The 19,536-nt window shown below is 39.4% G+C and overlaps 1 protein-coding gene across 7 annotated transcripts in view; it reads right to left on the bottom strand.

Annotated features, from left to right (window-relative positions):
* Window positions 1-19,536, bottom strand: part of Magi (membrane associated guanylate kinase, WW and PDZ domain containing protein magi) — a 244,304-nt gene that overhangs the window by 12,280 nt on the left and 212,488 nt on the right. For all 7 annotated transcript variants that reach the window (XM_067772445.1, XM_067772449.1, XM_067772446.1 and 4 more), the window contains 4 exons: window positions 17,608-17,752; window positions 6,794-7,529; window positions 4,079-6,100; window positions 14-287 (listed from right to left, as the gene is read on the bottom strand). In XM_067772445.1, coding sequence (XP_067628546.1) covers window positions 14-287; window positions 4,079-6,100; window positions 6,794-7,529; window positions 17,608-17,752 — 3,177 coding nt within the window. The remainder of the gene's footprint in view (window positions 1-13; window positions 288-4,078; window positions 6,101-6,793; window positions 7,530-17,607; window positions 17,753-19,536) is intronic.

Below are 19,536 nucleotides of genomic sequence, written 5' to 3'. Positions count from 1 at the left end.
TCGGCAAACTTACCGATTGTGGAGCCGTAGTATTGATTTGATGAGGATATAATTACAAAACCGAAACCCTCAGATTCATGCCGGCTCACTATTACGTCGTATGGATAACGAATGTTATTACGAAGAGGAGCTGTTAGCTGATGTTGATGGTGCGGTTGTTGCTGTTGCGGCTGCAGCAAGTGTGATTGCTGCGATAAACGCAGGCGGCGACGTAATATCATAGTTACTTGCCCACGGAGCGCTGCCTCGCCCATAAATGAAACAACTTTATGATGTGATGAATTCACCTTTGGGATAAGACAAAAAAAAAAGAATCTTAAAGTAAAAATACTTGTAATTCCTACTCCATGAAGCTTTAGAAGAAAAATGGAATATCTCAAAATTTTTGTTAACTTCTCGTTGTTGTTGTTGTTGTTGTAGAAATGCTTCGCCCCATCCAATAGGTGCGACCGATCACTAATTGTCATCAATATCCTATAACGGAAGTCCAAGGAAACTTGACTCGTCTCGCAGTACTCTTGGCCGGTATGGCCTAGAAGTTTTAATGTGGTCATATAAATCGTTCCGGAGATGGTTGGGAAGCACCTTAATGGTGCTTTGTTACCGGAAGGTACCGATCTATATCCGGCAAATGACCATCAACATCGATAAGACTCCCCAAAAGACGGCATAAGACATTAAAATAGTGCGCCACAAATTGAAATAAATGTATCTTTTTAGTGTTCAGCTTAACTCGACTGGATACACACGCGTATCACCTGATCAATAAGAGAGCTAATTGTAGGTAGGCATTCACCACTTATGATGACTAAAACATGCCCCCAGCGAGTAAGGGGGCTTAGAATATACCCGCAGCAGGTATGGCTGTCGTAAGAGGCGGCTAAAATACCAAATTTATTCAAGGGGTTGTGTAGCGCAACCCTTTCAAGGTGTTGCCAGCGTAAAATATAGCTTCTCCAACCCAATTGTCAACCTCACCTACCCGTGGCGAATCCTGTTACTTTAACAGCCGAGGCTCTGGCGTACCTAATTTCCTCATGGATCTAGAGGGTGGGAGGGCGGTATGGCCTAGAAGGTTTCATGTGGTCATACAAAATCGTTCCCGAGATTGTGGCTCTGGTGCGTTAATGGTGCTTGTTACCGGAACGTACCGGATCTGCATTTGGCAAACAACAATGACCATCGCTAACACTTCCCAAGGCCTTCGGGGAGTGTCCTTATCACTACGACAACAACAACAACATTCACCACTTGTGACGACTAAAACGTCACCGTCTAAGGATTCTTCCGATTCTCAACGTCCAGAGCAGTGATATTAAGAAAAAAAGGATGTGTGGCACTCGGGGACTGCCGCGGTAAAGCTATTGCATATTATCAACTTATGCAATTATAATAGTTATGCAACATTTTGTTTTCTTTGATATTAATTCAAGTCAACCTTTTTAAGCGTGGTGACCGATAAGAAAACAAATTTTTTACTTTTATTGAATAAATGAGAAGTTAATATTTAACTTTAACTTTAACTTTATTTTTACCTTTAACTTTAACATTCACTTTAACTTTAACTTTAACTTTAACTTTAACTTTATTTTTAACTTTAACTTTAACATTAACTGTAACTTTAACTTTAAATTTAACTTTAACTTTAACCTTAACTTTAACTTTAACTTTAACTTTAACTTTAACTTTAACTTTAACTTTAACTTTAACCTTAACTTTAACTTTAACTTTGACTTTAATTTTAACTTTCATTTTAACTTTAACTTTATTTTTAACTTTAACTTTAGCTTTCTCTTTAACTTTAACATTCACTTTAACTTTAACTTTAACTTTAACCTTAACTTTATCTTTAATTTTAACTTTAACTTTCACTTTAACTTTATTTTTAACTTTAACTTTCGCTTTAACTTTAACATTCACTTTAACTTTAACTTTAGCTTTAACTTTAACTTTAGCTTTAACTTTAACTTAACGATAAGAAAACAAATTTTTTACTTTTATTGAATAAAAGAGAAGTTAATATTTAACTTTCACTTTAACTTTAACATTCACTTTAACTTTAACTTTAACTTTATTTTTAACTTTAACTTTAACATTCACTTTAACTTTAACATTAACTGTAACTTTAACTTTAACTTTAACTTTAACTTTAAATTTAACTTTAACTTTAACTTTAACCTTAACTTTAACTTTAACTTTGACTTTAACTTTAACTTTAACTTTAACTTTAACTTTAACGTTAACTTTAACTTTAACTTTGACTTTAAATTTAACTTTCATTTTAACTTTAACTTTATTTTTAACTTTAACTTTAGCTATCTCTTTAACTTTAACATTCACTTTAACTTTAACTTTAACTTTAACCTTAACTTTATCTTGAACTTTAACTTTATCTTTAACTTTCACTTTAACTTTAACTTTATTTTTAACTTTACTTTAACTTTCGCTTTAACTTTAACATTCACTTTAACTTTAACTTTAACTTCAACTTTAGCTTTAACTTTAACTTCAACTTTAACTTTAACTTTCACTTTAACTTTAACTTTATTTTTAACTTTAACTTTATGATCCGGGGTGGGCGTGAGCTTAGCACCTGCTAACAAGCCAACCTAATATAAACGCACGCAAGTCATTTTCTGTCAAAAATGTCTCATGCACATACAACTTGTATGAGAGCAACTCAAATTGAATTTGCTGCGTGAAAACCTAACTCGATTTCCAATTTTTGTTCTGCGTGACATTTAGATTTGACGTTTGCACACATGCTTTACATTGTTGCGACGCATGCTTATTTGGGTTAGGGAAAAAACGCCGGTTGTTTGCGTGCGCTAAAAAAACGCAGTGCGGTTTTATTAGGTTGGGTTGTAAGCGGCCATATATGTATACGATAAGCGATAGTACAATGGCTACTTCGTGAAAATCAACGACAGCTCTTTTAGTTTGATTTCGATGGTCGTACGGTGAGGAAGTGTCGCACGCGCGCTTAAAACAGAGTACCAAAGAGTGCGTGTGACACATGTTCACCGTTCAAGCATTGAAATCAAACTAAATAAATAATTGATTTTGCTTTCGTGCTCGCTACGCGTTCGTGTTTACTAACACATTCTCAATTTGGTAACCTGCCCACCGCTGATTATGATAAAGATCCAATATTATGTATTTGGCCTGTTGCTAACACCGAACCTTTACGAACGTTTTCGAACCTTTTCGAGCTTTTCGGATCTTTTTTGACAAATATCCGTTACGGTTTTTTTTGATTTGGTCGCCAAGCCAGCGATAAAATCTATGCAATAGCTTAAAAAAGGATCGGCTGCACTGTACTCTGCCGGAGGGTCACTTCGCAAAAAGGGCACGCGACTGGACACCCAAAATGGGATATATCGGTCCCTGGACGAAAAATGTTTCCAATCCAAGCTTTAGGCAGACATCAATAAAAGCCAGCGAATCAAACCAGCGGCTACGCTGGCCTGGCCATGCAATTCGTAAGAAGGTACGCTTAGCGACACCCACTTGTTTGAGTACCCTTGGCGTTAGGTGGCCCAACGAAGATCGACTGACGTGATATGTTGAACGGCTAAAACTGTTTGTGAGAAAGAGGTGCAAGGGTAAAGATGAGAGGAGACGTGGTGGTGGCGGCCACCGTGGTGTGATGGTAGCGTGCTCCGCCTATCACACCGTATGCCCTGGGTTCAACTTCCGGACAAAGCAACATCAAAATTTTAGAAATAAGATTTTTCAATTAGAAGAAAATTTTTCTAAGCGGGGTCGCCCCTCGGCAGTGTCTGGCAAGCGCTCCGATTGTATTTCTGCCATGAAAAGCTCTCAGTGAAAACTCATCTGCCTTGCAGATGCCGTTCGGAGTCGGCATAAAACATGTAGGTCCCGTCCGGCCAATTTGTAGGGAAAAATCAAGAGGAGCACGACGCAAATTGGAAGAGAAGCTCGGCCTTAGATCTCTTCGGAGGTTATCGCGCTTTACATTTATTTTATTTATATAAGATGATGACTAGTTTGTTGACATAGTCAAGGCAAAATGCTTATAAGTGCAAGTAAAATTTGTAAGCTCTAAGCCACTTACCACATTAATACCATCTATGCTTAGTATCTCATCACCCGTATTAATGCGCTGATCATTATCCGCTGCACCGCCAGGTACAATATGACCCACCGTCACTTGTGAACCTTCCTCAGTGCCACCAACAATGCGAAACCCGAAGCCAAGCGCTTGGCGTTCCAGTGTAACCTCACTCAACTCATACTGCTCCGTTGTCAGCTCGTCGAGCATGCCGAGTGTACCACAATTACGCTGCATATACGGCATATTACCACCGGGTGATGATTGTAGTGTATTCGAATAAACGCCTGACCCAATCCACGATAATGAAGCTTGCTGTGAAACACTACTAACGGCGGGCGAATGTTGCATGTGCGACGAGGAGGAGGACGAAGGCTGTTGTTGTTGTTGACCGCCGTACGTCGCTGGTGACGACTGTTTCCGTGACTGTGACTGCGAAACATCGAGCGTAACAAAACCTACACGTCGTCGATCATTCAGCAGCTCGTTCACACGCTTCTGCATACGTTCATTTTGTATGTGTGCCGCTTGCAATGTCGTTGTAGTATGTGACAACGAAGCAGGCGAATATTGTGGTTCGTGCGTGTGCAAATGCGAATGTGGAATGTGCGTTATCGGTGGTGGTGGTGGTGGCGGTAATTGTTGATGATGATGCACGAGATTGTGACGTGTTGTAGAAGGTGCTGTTGTGAAACTAAGTGGCGTGGATGATGAATAACTACTAGAGGCCATGCTGAAATGAGGTGGTGGTGTGGGTAATTGTTGCGACGGAGTATAGAAATTATTCATGGCCGATGTGGGCAGTGGTGATATGCCATATATATCGGTGCTATTACGCATACCCGCCGTGGCATACTCATGATGATCGTGGCGCAATGTATCACCTACATTTGAAGGCAACGACTGAAGCGCACCTACACCACAGCCCATAGTGAGACCTATATCCAAGTTTCCTGCATTACTACGCGGGTCTGTGGTGGTTGCTCCCTCGGTGAGCAGCGATGTACCAGCGGCTAGTCGTTCACTCAAACTGGCAACTAGTTTCCGATATGGCTCTAGGTAAGGGATATCTTGACTAATGGATTCAAGCTCTTGTAGACTATTTGTTGATTTGTGCGCGCCACTGCCGCCTTCGTCTATTGGAGATTTGCGTGACTCAGACAATCTACCATCCGTGCCATCGCTGTTATCATGACGTTGTTGTTGTTCATCGCGTGTATTACGCGTATCGACTAATGGTGTCTTTGGTCGTATCGGTAAAATCTCCTTTTGTTGCGTGCTATACAAATCGGCGGTTGGAGTTTTACTGCGAAACAGTGCCGATGTGAAATTTTTACGCAGCTTCGCCACATTTCCTAAACCATTACTTGTGTCGGTTGTTGTTGAAGGTGGATTTTTTACGACGGTGCTATAAATATCTGCAGAAGACAATACGTTTGTACTGTTGTTGCTTGTAGTACTACCTCGTTGAATTTTAACATGAGTGGGTTCGGTTTTTGAACAGTCTTTAAGTATTTGCACCACTTCGAGATGTGTTTGTTGGCGAACATCAACGCCGTTTATTTCCAGCAGTACATCGCCCTCCTGTAGTTGCGTACAGCAATTGTAATCCAGTATCTTTTTCACTTTTTGTCCGTATGCCGAATCGGCAATGGTAAAACCGAAACCCATAGCACCCTTGACAATTGAGAAGGTATGGATCTGTAAATCAGGTTTTTTCATCAAAATGAAACCATCATTTAAGCCACCGGTTGCTGGCGAATGCTGGCTGCGCATGTTGTTGTGCGGGTGCGCCTTTGCGGAGCCATCACCGCAGCTAACGTCGAGAAAATTGTAATTTCCATCCATATGTAAATCGAGTAACATTCGACGTTGTTTATCTATCGCCGCAACACTAACACCGTCTACAGCTATTGTTGTGACCACTTCCGTGTTGGGGTCGTTAGGATCGAACGGCAATGGGTAGCCGCGACATACTTCGAGTGTAGCCGTTTCACCAGGTAGAATTGACTGGAAGATGTTGACCTGAAAGTAGTTTTCGTTTTATCAGCAGTAATTTTAAGAGCAAAATCCATACAATTATAAGCGGCATGGCCTAGAAGGCTCAACGTGGTCTTATTAAATCGTTCCCGAGATCGTCGGTCTAGTGCTTGTTACCGGAACGTACCGTATATATAGCATTCTTGTTGTTGTCTTGTAAAACACAAGGGGAGTGTTACCAGTATGGGCATTCCCTTGGCTGATATAAGCCCGGTGTTTCCAGTACAAGACCGAATACCTCGAAAAGAATTTGACCAGCCAGGATATTCATTTCTAAGATAGAAGAGAGAAAAAAAACTTCGCAACGACGGCTAACCAACCACCAATTAAGGGTAGATTGCGTTAGTGTGGTCAAAAAGAATCAGCGTGGACGTGTTTCAGTCATAAGCATTAATAGCAGTGACGGTTTTAAATAAAACTCTTAGTCCATTCTTAGTTCACTAAATAAAATGCGAGCGGCTCAGAAGCTGAGTCAGACTCTGCAGCACACCCATAGTTTTCAGTATCTGTTGGGTCCATTTCCAACCGCTGGGTATTGGAGTTCAGTCCAATCTTTCCCACTGACAAATCGCGCTACATTATTCACTGTCAGACATCGGAAGTCATCCCACACAGAATCTGTTAGGATGTTTTGAACTTATATTGAAAAACATGACATATAATTGCAACCGAACTTACCATTTCGTGATGAGTGAACCCAAGGACGCAGGTATCATTTACGTAAACCAGCACATCACCAGTTTGTAGCTGTCCATTCAACCACGCAGGCCCATGTGGCACAATTGATTTAATTTGCAGATACTCCTCCGCATCATCATCGCCGCCTACAATGGTAATACCAAGACCGCGAGCCGATTTCACCAAAGTCGCAGTGATGCGTTCACCTTGCACTTCGGCTGGATTTCGTGTAAACTTGTAAGGCAAATGTGCGCTGGGCAGTGACTGTTGCAGGCTTGCATTCGCTGGTGGAGGTTGCATACCACGTTGTGACATATCCATTGTATTACAGCTCGCATTTAGACCTCGATTTATTTCATCCGCTTCAATGACATTGCTGCCGTTTAATGTAGAAGGTGTCCGCGATCGTTGTGACTGTTGTTGACTGGAAGGTGATTGACGTTGTATACAAGTTCCTCCTCCACTGTTTTGTACATGTTGTAAATTTGTGTGTGCGGGAGGAGGTGGTTGCTGTTGGGATTTTTGTCTCTGTTCAGCTGCACGACGTTTAGCTTCCAAAACCGGATTTTCGTATTGAGTGCGTCGATTAACATGATCGATGTAGTAGGTGCCATAAAGTGAGTCCTCGATTTTTTCCCAACCGTAGGGAAGTTCGTCATCAACACAATCTTCTAGTGATTTCTTTTGGAATTTCGAAAGACGTGGATCGAGCCAATGTGAAGTGCCGGTATTATGGCTGAAAAAATATAAGATATCGTTAAAATTTCTTCATGTGAACAATTTCCCCACACACGCGCTCATAGATAGACATCGATAGACTTTTATACAAACTAGGTATCGAAGCCAAGCTAGTTAAACTCATTAGTCCTTCGCAACTACGGACAATGAAGAGTGCATAACTCGAGAAACTAGTTTTTTAAGAAAAAAATATGCGTTTCTGGTTTTAAGTTGAAGTAATTGAAGGATGTTCGTTTTATATTATGTATGTATGTTCCTTGCGGTTGTCCTAACAGCATGCTTGTGGAGATCTAATAATGAAGAAGAACTGCTACTTTTGTATAAAGCAGTACCTTGGCTTTAGATAATAGAAAAGGCAGTTTTTTAAATAACATTGTAAGGAACTTTCGGCGTGAGTGCGAGTAGCTTCATTCTACCAAAAAATCCGGCGGATGACGGAAGGTTTCAGGATCGTGGCAACCTCCAGCATGAATGATAATGGCGACCTGGTAAATGACGTAAAGAATGTGCTTAAATTGTGAAGGGAACACCAAGTAATGACGGGATTGCTAGCTAGCGAGGGAGAAAACGAACACGATGGGATTCAAGGAGTTGATAAGGGCATTTCATAGCTTCCGCAACTCAATTGTCAACCTCACCTACGTGAGGTGAATCCTCATCATACACATATTTAACAGACATGGCTCTGGCGACCCCAAGAAGTTCCTCTTGGAACTAGAGGTTGGGGCGGGATGGCCTAGAAGATACAATGTGGTCATATTAAATCGTTCTCGAGATGGTCGTAATGGGTCGGCAAAGGACCATCAACATCGAAAACCCACGGGGAGTTTCCTTATCGCTACAACAACAATCCGATTCCGATGACGAAAAACACGTTGCGGCACCCGACTATGACGAAATGAGAATGGCAATAACCTCACTAAAGAATAACAAGGCACCGGGCAACGACGGACCCGCTGAGAGTTGATTAAGGCCATGCATTAACTTCTAAGCAAAATATGTTCGGATAAGCGCTTGTTACCAGATTGGAATTTAAGTGTGCTCTGCGATCCCGCATGCTTATTAATATCGCGTATAAGGTTCCATCTAGCGTATTAAGCGAAAGACTGAACCCCAAAGTCAACTAACTAATTGGCCTTGTCAATGCGGTTACAAACCTAGTAAATCTACTATCGAGCAGATCCTTATGATGTGCCCGATCCTACAGAAGACTCATTGTAAGAGAATCGGCATTTACCATATTTTCGTCGACTTCGAAACAGCCTTTAACAGCGCGTAAAGAACTCGCGTGTATGCTGCTATGTCTGAATTTGAGTTCGATGCAAATTTAATAAGGCTCTGTCAAATAACGTCAAGCAACACCATTCGAGTTATTCGAAACTAAACAAGCCTTCAGAAAATATGTTGGAAAAGATAGTTCTAGCAGCAAAACTAGCCCTTGATTGCATAATCTAGTATTTGTGCGTATAATTAACAACTGAGGCGCGAGTTCTGCCTTCCCTGGATTACATAAAAGAGGCAAATAAATGGGTCGTGGGGTAAATGAGGACAAGGAGTACTTGCTTTCTTCAAGAAAGAATCAGCGCATTCGCCCTTTGGCAGCCACATCACTTTTGGCGGGTATAAATTCGAGATAACTCTAATAGCAAACTCAAGTATCGATGAGTGCTTTTCCAACTTCAAAGCATTTATGCATGAGTTCTGTATGAATAATATATCCATTAAAAAGAAGCGACCACATAGTATTCCATGCCACACAAAAGAATTAAAAAAGCTTAAAAACCTAAGAAACAAATTTCATAAACGTTTTCTGCTCACTAATAATATGTATTTTTTTTATAAATATAAAAACTTTGCTGTCGAGTTCAATCGCCTATATAAATATCTGTACAACAAATTCATTCGCGGCGCCGAGTGGAGTATTAAAAGTAATCCGAAATATTTTTCGACGTTTATCAAATCAAAAAGATCACGCTCTTTTATTCCAAAGTCAGTGTTTCTTGATGATAAGTTCGCTGATGGACCCAATGATGTAGCTAATCTGTTTGCTAATTTTTTTAAGTCTAATTTTACTACTGAAAATGATGTCCCCTCATCAAGATTTTCTTCAAATTCCTCACACCTTAATTTTGGGTCTCTTACCCTATCTTCAGAAGACATTGCCAAAGGGCTTGCCACACTTAAGCCGTCTTCTCAAACCGATGTTGATGGCCTGTCGGCACTCCTTTTGAAAAACTGCCCTGCTCTAATTGCACCATTGAAAATTATTTTCAATAAATCTCTTGCTTCAGGAGCCTTCATTAATGATTGGAAAGTTGCTCACATAGTCCCAATCTTAAAATCAGGTAAGAAAAACGATGTTCGCAATTATAGACCTATCTCAAAGCTCTCTACCATTTCTAAGCTTTTTGAGTGCATTGTAAAAGATAAACTGTATTTTGCAACCAAATCTCTTATTTGCCAAAATCAACATGGGTTTGTGTCTGGGCGATCCACAGCCACGAATTTAGCTGTATTTGTAGATTACTGTCATACTGCTTTCTCAGCTGGATTCCAGGTTGACTGCGTATATACAGACGTCTCGAAGGCCTTTGACAAAGTTTGTCACAGAGTACTACTTGGAAAGCTTGCTCATATGGGTTTCCATTCCTGCTTTTTGAAATGGATACAATCATACCTCTCTAATAGACGCTGTGTTGCTACTATCGATGGTGTTTCGTCAGAACCTTTCATTGCCTCATCCGGTGTCCAGCAAGAAGCGTTCTAGGCCCTCTACTATCTGTTCTTTTCAGCAACGACATAAGTAGTTGCTTTTTATTTGCAAATTATTTACAGTATGCAGATGATCTCAAAATTTTCGCGGTAGTCAGGGATACTTCTGATGAAGCTAAGTTTCAACGTGATATTACGCTGTTCATTCTTGGTGTCTACGTTATAGACTCCCTTTAAATATTAAACATGCTTTAAGATGACGTTTGCTAAAATTTTGAATGTTCGTATTACGAACTATAGCATTTCGAATACTTTTCGGCGCAATGTTACTGAAGTGAAAGATCTAGGGGTTATCTTTGATCCGAAGTTAAACTTTAATAATCATGTTGACTTCATCATTGCAAAGTCCTACTCAGTACTTGGTTTTATCCGTCGGAATTCCACTAAGTTTTCTGACCCTTATACTCTGAATATGTTATATATGTATAACATTTGTACGCTCGCTTCTTGAGTACGCAGTTTTCATATGGAGGCCCTATAGCCAAGTTTCTATTAAAATAATAGAACGTATTCAAAATGTGTTTCTTAAATTCGCTCTAAGATAGTCGTAGGTCTATGTTGTCGATGACTTTTATATTCAATATTATTCAAGGGATCCTTGATTGCCCTTCTCTCATGGAAAGGATTACTTTTAGGCGTAACCTCCGAACACTTACCCTTTTTACTGCAAAAAGGTTAAAACTAATTTCGCCAGCAATGCTCCTCTTGCAAGATCTATGCGAGAATTTAATATTTTGTCTCTGACAATCGTCATTGATTTTTCAATGACCACTAAAGCTTTCGTAAATCTTTTTCGCTCATTATCTATAGATATTTAAACTTGTTTTAAATGCTTAGCATATTAATTTCTTAAGTTTGGTATGTAACATACTTGTATTCTTTAGATAAAAATGTATGTACTTGTTGTTAGTAGTCTGTAAGAAACTTTGTTTCATTGACGGTATTACAATAAATAAATAAATAAATAAATGAGACTGTGAAGGATTTCATACAGAGTAGACAATTGAAAGGTAAAGTCCTCCCTCGACGAACAAAAATCATGCTCCACAAGTCGCCGATCATGCCTGTCCTGATGTATGGCTCGGAATCATGGTTGGTGTCAAGATAAGATGAGATTTCTCCGGAGGACTTATGATCCTGTCCGTGATTCCGAAGGAGAGTATGGAAGCAGATTTGATAATGAGCTGTATGAGCTTTACGCAAACATGAAAATAGTGCAGAGAGTAAAACCCCAAAGAGTTCGCTGGCTATGTCATGTTATGCGAATGGACGAAGACGCTCCAGCTAAGAAGCAGAGGAAATTGAAAGCAGATGAAGGGGGAAACCTCCACTGAGTTGGGAAAGGTAGATGGAGGAAGACTGGGCTACCAATTGGTGCTACCAATTGGTGTCAGTAAGCGAGAAACAAGTATAGCTGCTGGCGTGACTTGTTACGAAACGTCCAAGATTGGTAAGGCTGTTAAGCGCCAAATTATGATGAATGATGATGTAAAGAACCTAAATAAAATTAAATCAGTGGGACATTCCAGACTTTAGCACAGAATGCATGCTAAACATTTAACGCATATGCGTTGTAGATAGGCACGCCAGCTTTGGCTCCATATTCCACTTCCTCACAATTTAGTCTCCTCGGGGATGCGTGAATATAAATTGTTGGTCACAGTTTACTAGGCTTCTTTAAAGGTGTACCGGTTGGAAGGCTGGAAGTGGCGTGGCGAAAGGGGCTTAAAATAATTCCCACAGTGGGCATGCCTCTCGTAGGAAACGACTAAAATCCAACCAACTTTAAACTCTTCGGTCAGACTTTCGTAGCCGAAGCTACTTCCGGTTGAGTATTCCTTTAGTCCGGACCAGTGGCCTAGAAAACAAAAGCAAAAATGAGATGAGATTAGAAACCGCCAAACACTCTGACCACCAGTTAACATCCATCGTCTCCTCTCAAACACATCCAAAGAATACTTATTCAACAACTCAATCAACCGGCTTGTCGAGGATGCCCCATTAACATCAGAGTACTCCGGACAGTCACACAAAACATGCAATCAATCCTCATGCAACGCTCCACACACACATCTTGCCGTCTTACTTAAGGTCCTCTCATGCAAAAATGCAACAAGAGAACCATGAGCTGTTGGCTGAAAACCCAGATACACTCGAACGTAACCGTGTCCTTACTACTCTCCCAACGCGTTTCCCACTTATTCACAACCAGACTTCTTTTACTAACTTAAAATCCCCTCTCCACGTCAATGCCGCTTATCCACTCATCCTGCAGCAACGGCATAGCATGTATCACCACCAGCTCAAGAGGGTGTTTGCTAATCAACACTTGAATCTCATCTGTCGATACAGTGCGACAAGCAGGCGAACGTGCCAACAACTACTTCTTTGTATACTAAGAACAAGTCTGAGAACATGAGCAGTCGTTACCGTTCAATACCATATTTCAGGCCCATTTGTAGCACAAGGTACAAATAGGTCACGATATACAGTACGAACAGCACGACGATTGAAGCCTCAGTAGTTTTTCATAACGCGACGCAGCTGCTCTAAAATATACAACATTTTCTGTCTCATGCACTCCATGTGATGAGCTCAACTAAACATTTTGTATTTCCCTGGTTAAGGTGTTGCCAGGTGTTGCAAAAAAAGAAGCTAGATTGGTAAAAAAAAGGTTAGAAAAGGCTAAATTTAGAAAAAAAAGAAGCTAAAAAAAGGCCAGAAATTTTTTGGTTAATTCATAAAATTTTTTTATATTTTAGTTTACACATTTGTAAATAAAAACTTATAAACATAACTTAAGCATAACTTCCTGTTTCAAAACATATCAGGCACATTTTCTTTGACTAGCACATGGAATTACTTTAAATGATTGCATATGTGTATATACATAAAAAAAAATATTACAAACTATTTATATAAAATATTCCCCGTCTGAAGAATCAGAAGAGCTTAATACTATGTTCAAACAGAAAAATAAATTGAGGAAATTTTGATTTGAATTGAGTGCTGTTCATACAACTCGATTTAGCTTACACAATAGTAATTTGATAGCTGGTTGGCTCATCTCTACAGCAAGAACATACCTTTGTTCAGACTGTCAAAATGTGCGTGTTGATATTAGGCGAATGAAATGGAATGAAAACATAAAACTTTTAAATGTTTGTGTGTTGTAAGAAAATGTGTTCAATGTTTTGGTTTCATTTTGAGTTTGCCATCTTCTTTTGACAATCCCTACTCCAGTGTAATGAAAGACATAAAATCAGCTGATGAGATGAGCCAACCATATAGTTCAGCCATGCGTAACTGACGTTTAAATATACTCAATAAACACACTTTACAATGTTGCATTTGCAGTTTGAAACAATTTATTACGCAATTTTTTTTAAATTGGCAATTTATTATTAGAAATTACTATATGACAAATTGCGTAATAAATTGCCCAAATAGTATAAATTGCCAATTTGGTGTGTGTTTGAACCTAGTATAAGTCTGGGTATAAAGTTTGGCTATTTATCATAGATATGAGATCATCGGTAATTTCAAAGTCATTACAACATTTAGATAATCGTTTTAACGAGCATCTAATATTACGCAGCGCAATAAGCATTTTAATTTTTAGTTTGTTCCTTAATTTAGTTTTCAGAATTTGCATGCCACTAAAAACTCTTTCAACCTCCGCGTTACTGAGTGGTAATACTAAAAAACTAAATATGAATTCGACGAGTTCTAAAAAAGGAGGTTTTTTTAATGCATTTTTATGTAAATTCCATGGTGGAGTGTACATTTTTCCATTGTATAGTTATAAGTTTTCGCCACTGCAGCTCTATTAATGCTATTTGACTTGAAAAATAACTACACTTCTCTTTTTCAAAGTAAGAAAATACATCTGGCTTTGAAATTTTCAACGAATTTTCAGCAGAAAAAGAATTAATCTTTTGTAGAGAACTCATATTATTAGCTTTAGGTGTTCACAGGAACTATTGAAATTATTTTATTTTAGAAATTCTTAAAAATACATTCGGAGTAAAAAAGGCTAGAAAAAAGTCACGAAGCTAAACACAAAATTTCGGGGCTAAAGGCAAACAAAAAAGGCTAAATCTAGCCTCGAAAAGGCTAACCTGGCAACACTGCTGGTTACTCCAAAATTTTTGGTATAACTGTTTTGAATAGATGCACCATCTGCATGCTGTAATTTTAACTTAAAATTCCCGCCGGGTTGCTCATGCTCTCGCGCTCACTAATACCAAAGAGGATAAATACAATAAGAGCCGTCACTCGTTATGTTTTAGGCATTTACTCGATGTATACTGAGAGGTAGTCGCTACTTTTTTTGGGCGAGATGTTTATAAATGTCTTCTATACATTTTCGTGGGATATTTGTGTTTATTTTTCCGACTGTATTTAATTAATTTATTTAATTCTCTTTCCAAAAATTACAGTTGCACAAAGTGCCTACGCGGCATGGATAAATGCGAGACAATTAAAAATGTCCCTCTCAGAAAACATTTGGCATCAGTTTTTTCAATTTCCAGCGAAATACTCGCCACAAAATAACGAGTGACGGCTCTTATTGTATTTATCCTCTTTGCTAATACACTTACGTTTTAATTTTTGCCGACCACTGCTCTATGTATATTAGACTGGGTCGATTTATTAACCGATATCGCGCCATCGATTTTTCGATAGGATTTGGGCTCAGGAAAAAAGTTCCACTACGCATACCCAAAAAAATAATTTTCGAGCCTGCGAAATTTCATTTTTTTTTTTTACTTTCTTTCGACTTCGATTTTTAAGGTTTTCTTCATGACCTACTAGAGGTTTACGCCGATCACTTTATCGGCGGCGGCGGCGTAGGCTCTATTATATACCGGCGGCGGCTTTGGCGCGGTGTTCTCACTTTAAAAAGCCTGATTTTTCTATTTAAAAAAATAGTATTTAGAAAAGGCTTTATTTGTATGTATTTAAGGAAATTAAAGTTTTGGCCATTTCGGAAAGATCCGGGATTTTTGCCTCAAAAACTCGCAGATCGTTCAAAAATTCTCAGGAGTAGCTCTTTGAGGAGGGATTGTCCCTCGTTCACTTACTCCAGGGAGGCTTCGAACCTAACCCCGGTCTTTGGAATTGGTACTGCTGCGTCTGCTGAAAAGAAATAGAGATACATAAAATGGTCACACTTTTATCTGTATATCTCGTGCAAAGCGTAGTTTCACCTGGGGTTAACTGCTAATAATCGCCGCGAACACAATTTATTTAAATCATTTGTGGCTCCTTGGCGGTCACGCACAAAGGCGGCTTACGGTTGCTATTCATGGTCTATTAATACTCATGACTCTCGTGGTACAGGACGCATCCAGTTTTTTCGAGCTACAATTTCCGATGATTAGGAGCTACAATTCCCGATGTGCGAACAGTAGCAATCCCGACCACCAGTCGCTACCACGCATCCTGACCCTCACACCATATGCCAGCACAGAAGCTACAGGACTGCGACTTCGAACTCAAATGTACCTTCGTCGACGTCACTTTCCTAGAAGCTTTAGGTGTAGCTCCGAAGACTTTCTAACGGATGTTTTTGTCTCGCTATGCTGCCCAGCTACACCAGAGAAACACCTTGAAACGTTAGGGAGTGGCAATTCGGCCAAGGATGCCGCCCTCGAAATCATAAGCAGTCTAAGTGGATGTCATTACGTACATAACTCATGGGTCAAAATCGTATAATCCTCATCTACATAATTACAATTTTACACGGACCCTGAATAAAATTTTTTAAATGCGGATAAAAATTTGCAGACGTTTGTGTTCACAACATTGATTTCAATAGTCTTCGTTAAATCAAAACGAAATTTTAGAATGGATGACCGCGTAGCTTCAGTCTTCAGACTAGTTCGACTGTTCACTACGTTAGGGTAGTAGCACACACGGTCATTAGTTCGACTGTCTTGGGAAAGCTTTTGCTTCACCACTTTGAGTGTTCTTGCGAAGGCCAAAGCCTCACCTGGTAAATATATGTGACTACGTATTCACATTTGTAAAAGGAGCCGTAACACGTAAGTTATATTTAAACTTGGTTGGTAGCCTATAAACAATGTGATTCATTCCAAGGGACTAGTTTTGCATAAGGGCCGCGAACGTTAGGAAATGTCAAACCGGGAGACTCGGGTGTTGAAGGTTGAAGTATGAAAATGAAAATTAACATTTCAGACGCTATTGTATAGTTTCGCAAATACACAACAGGTGTTTAAATGTAAGCCCAAGTGATTTTTCAAACCCTTCTTAAACGTACATATATCCTCAACTTAAGTATGAGGTAAGAATCATTTCAAAGGAGTGTTTATGCCCCTAGAACCTACTAACGGATTTTGCATCACTGATTTCTCTTAATCTTTCAGCCAATTGCAATATAAATTTTTTTTTAAAATCGGCACCTTTTTTTTGGGTATTTTGCTTTTTTTTTTTTTTTTTTTTTTTATGAGGACAATTTGAAAACATGTTCGCCTTGGGTAATTTTATTTGAATTCACTTTCGACCATATCCGACCAATTTTCGACATGAACAATAAATAACCTAAACAGTCTTAAATGAGTAGAAAATATAGTACCACGCCGAACGCCGCCGCCGCCGCGGCTATATTTTTGACATTCGGCGGCGTGCGAAAAACGACTAAAATCGACGGCGGCGGCGGCTTTTATCGGCGGCGTATATCTCTATGACCTACTACAAAAATTTTCATTTGATTGTAAAATTTTCATGTATACCCTGTCAAATAAAAACGGTTATAGACAACGTTTTTAGCGGACATTTTTGGGTCGGACATGGTATACATATTAAAATTTTTTCAGTAGGTCATGAAAAAAAAAAACATTAAAAATCAAAGTCGAAAAAAAGTCAAAAAAATGAAATTTCGCAGGGTCGAAAATTATTTTTTTGGGTATGCGTAGTGGAACTTTTTTCCTGAGCCCAAATCCTATCGAAAAATCGATGGCGCGATATTGATTAACTTTCGTCTATACAAATCGACATTGTATATACATACATTTTTTCAAATACTACAGAAATTGTATATTGTATTCACTTCGCAATATGGAGTAAGACTGACGACAGAGTGCACGCTATAAGCTATGCTAGGCGAGAAGTAATTTTTATTTTCATATATTTTACAAGCTTCGCACGTGTCTAGTACTCTGGCATATTTCTCGCTTCCACTCTGTCATCAGCCTAAGGCCATAGGTCTAGTCAAAAATCAAATTTTATCCAAACTAATTTTGCCTTTATTTAAATGAAAATACCAAGAAGCCACTTACTCGATAAAATATAATTCACCGCGCTCCGTGTACGCTGTCTCCCATTTTGGTGGCAAAGGTCCCAATCCGTCTCCGGGGTCGTCTACCTCTAAGCCAGCAGCATCGTTTGTAGCAGGGCTATTATAACAGTTCTGCAGCAAATTTTCTGGAAAAGGAACATAAAAATAGAAATAGGTTAAAGTTAATGGAATCTTTAAAGGCACATACTTTAAATGACAACTCAAAAAAAGAAATAGTAAAACTATCAAAATATTCGCATTTATAAAGTTTCTGTTTATTATATTGTGGCGAATATTAGCATCACTATGATGTTATTAAATAATCACAACAACAAAAAAAAAATTAAGCACACTTATGTACAAGGCAACGAAGAATACTCCACACACATAACCAGCAGCTTGACGCAAAGAGATTATTTCACATACACATATGTAGTCATCAGCTAAGAGCAGAAGTTGTTCAAAGACATAAACACGCATATAGGTAAATAACCAAGTATGAGATACAACTGTTCCAGAAGGCATGTTCGTGAAATGTGTAAAGAAATTGACAACAACAACAACGAGGCAACAGAGAGTATAAAAGCAGCACAAGCTGAGGAATGACAAATCGTTTGATTTAAACACGCTAGTAGTGCAATTAATGGCATATGCTGATGACATTGATATCATCGGCCTAAACACCCGCGCTGTTAGTTCTGCTTACTCCAAACTGGAAAAAGAAGCGGTAAAGATGGGTTTGATGGTGAATGAGGATAAAACGAAGTACCTGCTGTCATCGAGCAAAGAGTCAGCGCATATGCGCCTTGGCAACCACGCTACTGTTGGCAGCCATAATTTCGAAATAGTAAAAGACTTCGTTTATTTGGGAACCAGCATCAACACTAGCAACAACATCAGCACTGAAATCCAGCGAGGAATCAATCTTGCCAATAAATGCTACTTTGGACTAGATAGGCAATTGAAAAGTAAAGTACTCTCTCGGCGAACGAAAATCATACTCTACAAGTCACTTATCGTACCCGTACTGCTATATGGGGCAGAAGCATGGACCATGACAACAGCAGATGAAGCGGCTTTGGGAGTGTTCGAGAGAAAAGTTCTTCGAAAGATTTATAGACCTCTACGCGTTGGCGATGGCGAGTACCGAAGAAGATTTAATGATGAGCTGTACGAGCTATACGCAGACATCAACATAGTCCAGCGAATTAAAACGCAGCGGCTGTGCTGGCTAGGCCATGTTATGCGAATGAAAGATGATGCTCCGGCCAAGAAAGTGTTTCTATCGGAACCCGCCTATGGAAGCAGAGGTAGAGGGCGGCCCCCACTCCGTTGGAAGAACCAGGTGGAAAACGATTGGTGTGACCAATTGGCGCCGGTTGGCGGAGCGAAGGAGCGACTGGCGCGCCTTGTTGGACGGCCATAACCGTTTAGACGGTTAAGCGCCAATTAAGTAAGTAAGTAAGTAAGTAAGTAGTGAAGTATAATTGTAATTGTGAAGTACTACTCTCAAAGTAGGAAAGACGATTTTACAATACTGAATATTGGAGTTATTTATTCGACAGTTTAGCGATTCGAACATTAGCAGAAGGTGAATAATTATCAGGAACTCCCAAAAATTCCCTACAATATTAAGGGCCTGATTTTGACGCGTGACGCTTTGAGTAGCAGTGAGTCCCATTCAAAGCTCCTATTATTTAATTTCAGCTATTTTACAAAGGAACAAAGGTTTACTGTCATTTAGTGGTCGTGGTTCACAAGAAAAAACACCGAATCGTTGCGTCGCATTTGGCTAAGTATACACAAATTGCCCCTACACATTATAATCATTACAAGTTATCGCTTTACAGTTTAGTTGACTTTGGTCGTTGGGTAAAATGAAAAATGAAATGAAGTCACGCCAGATATCGCTGTTTCGCGATAACCGATG

The sequence above is a fragment of the Eurosta solidaginis genome, chromosome 3 (genome assembly GCF_040869045.1).
Source record: "Eurosta solidaginis isolate ZX-2024a chromosome 3, ASM4086904v1, whole genome shotgun sequence".
Classification (NCBI taxonomy): domain Eukaryota; kingdom Metazoa; phylum Arthropoda; class Insecta; order Diptera; family Tephritidae; genus Eurosta; species Eurosta solidaginis.
The sequence above is the reverse complement of the archived record's forward strand: the minus strand, read 5'-3'. Positions and strand labels throughout refer to the sequence as shown.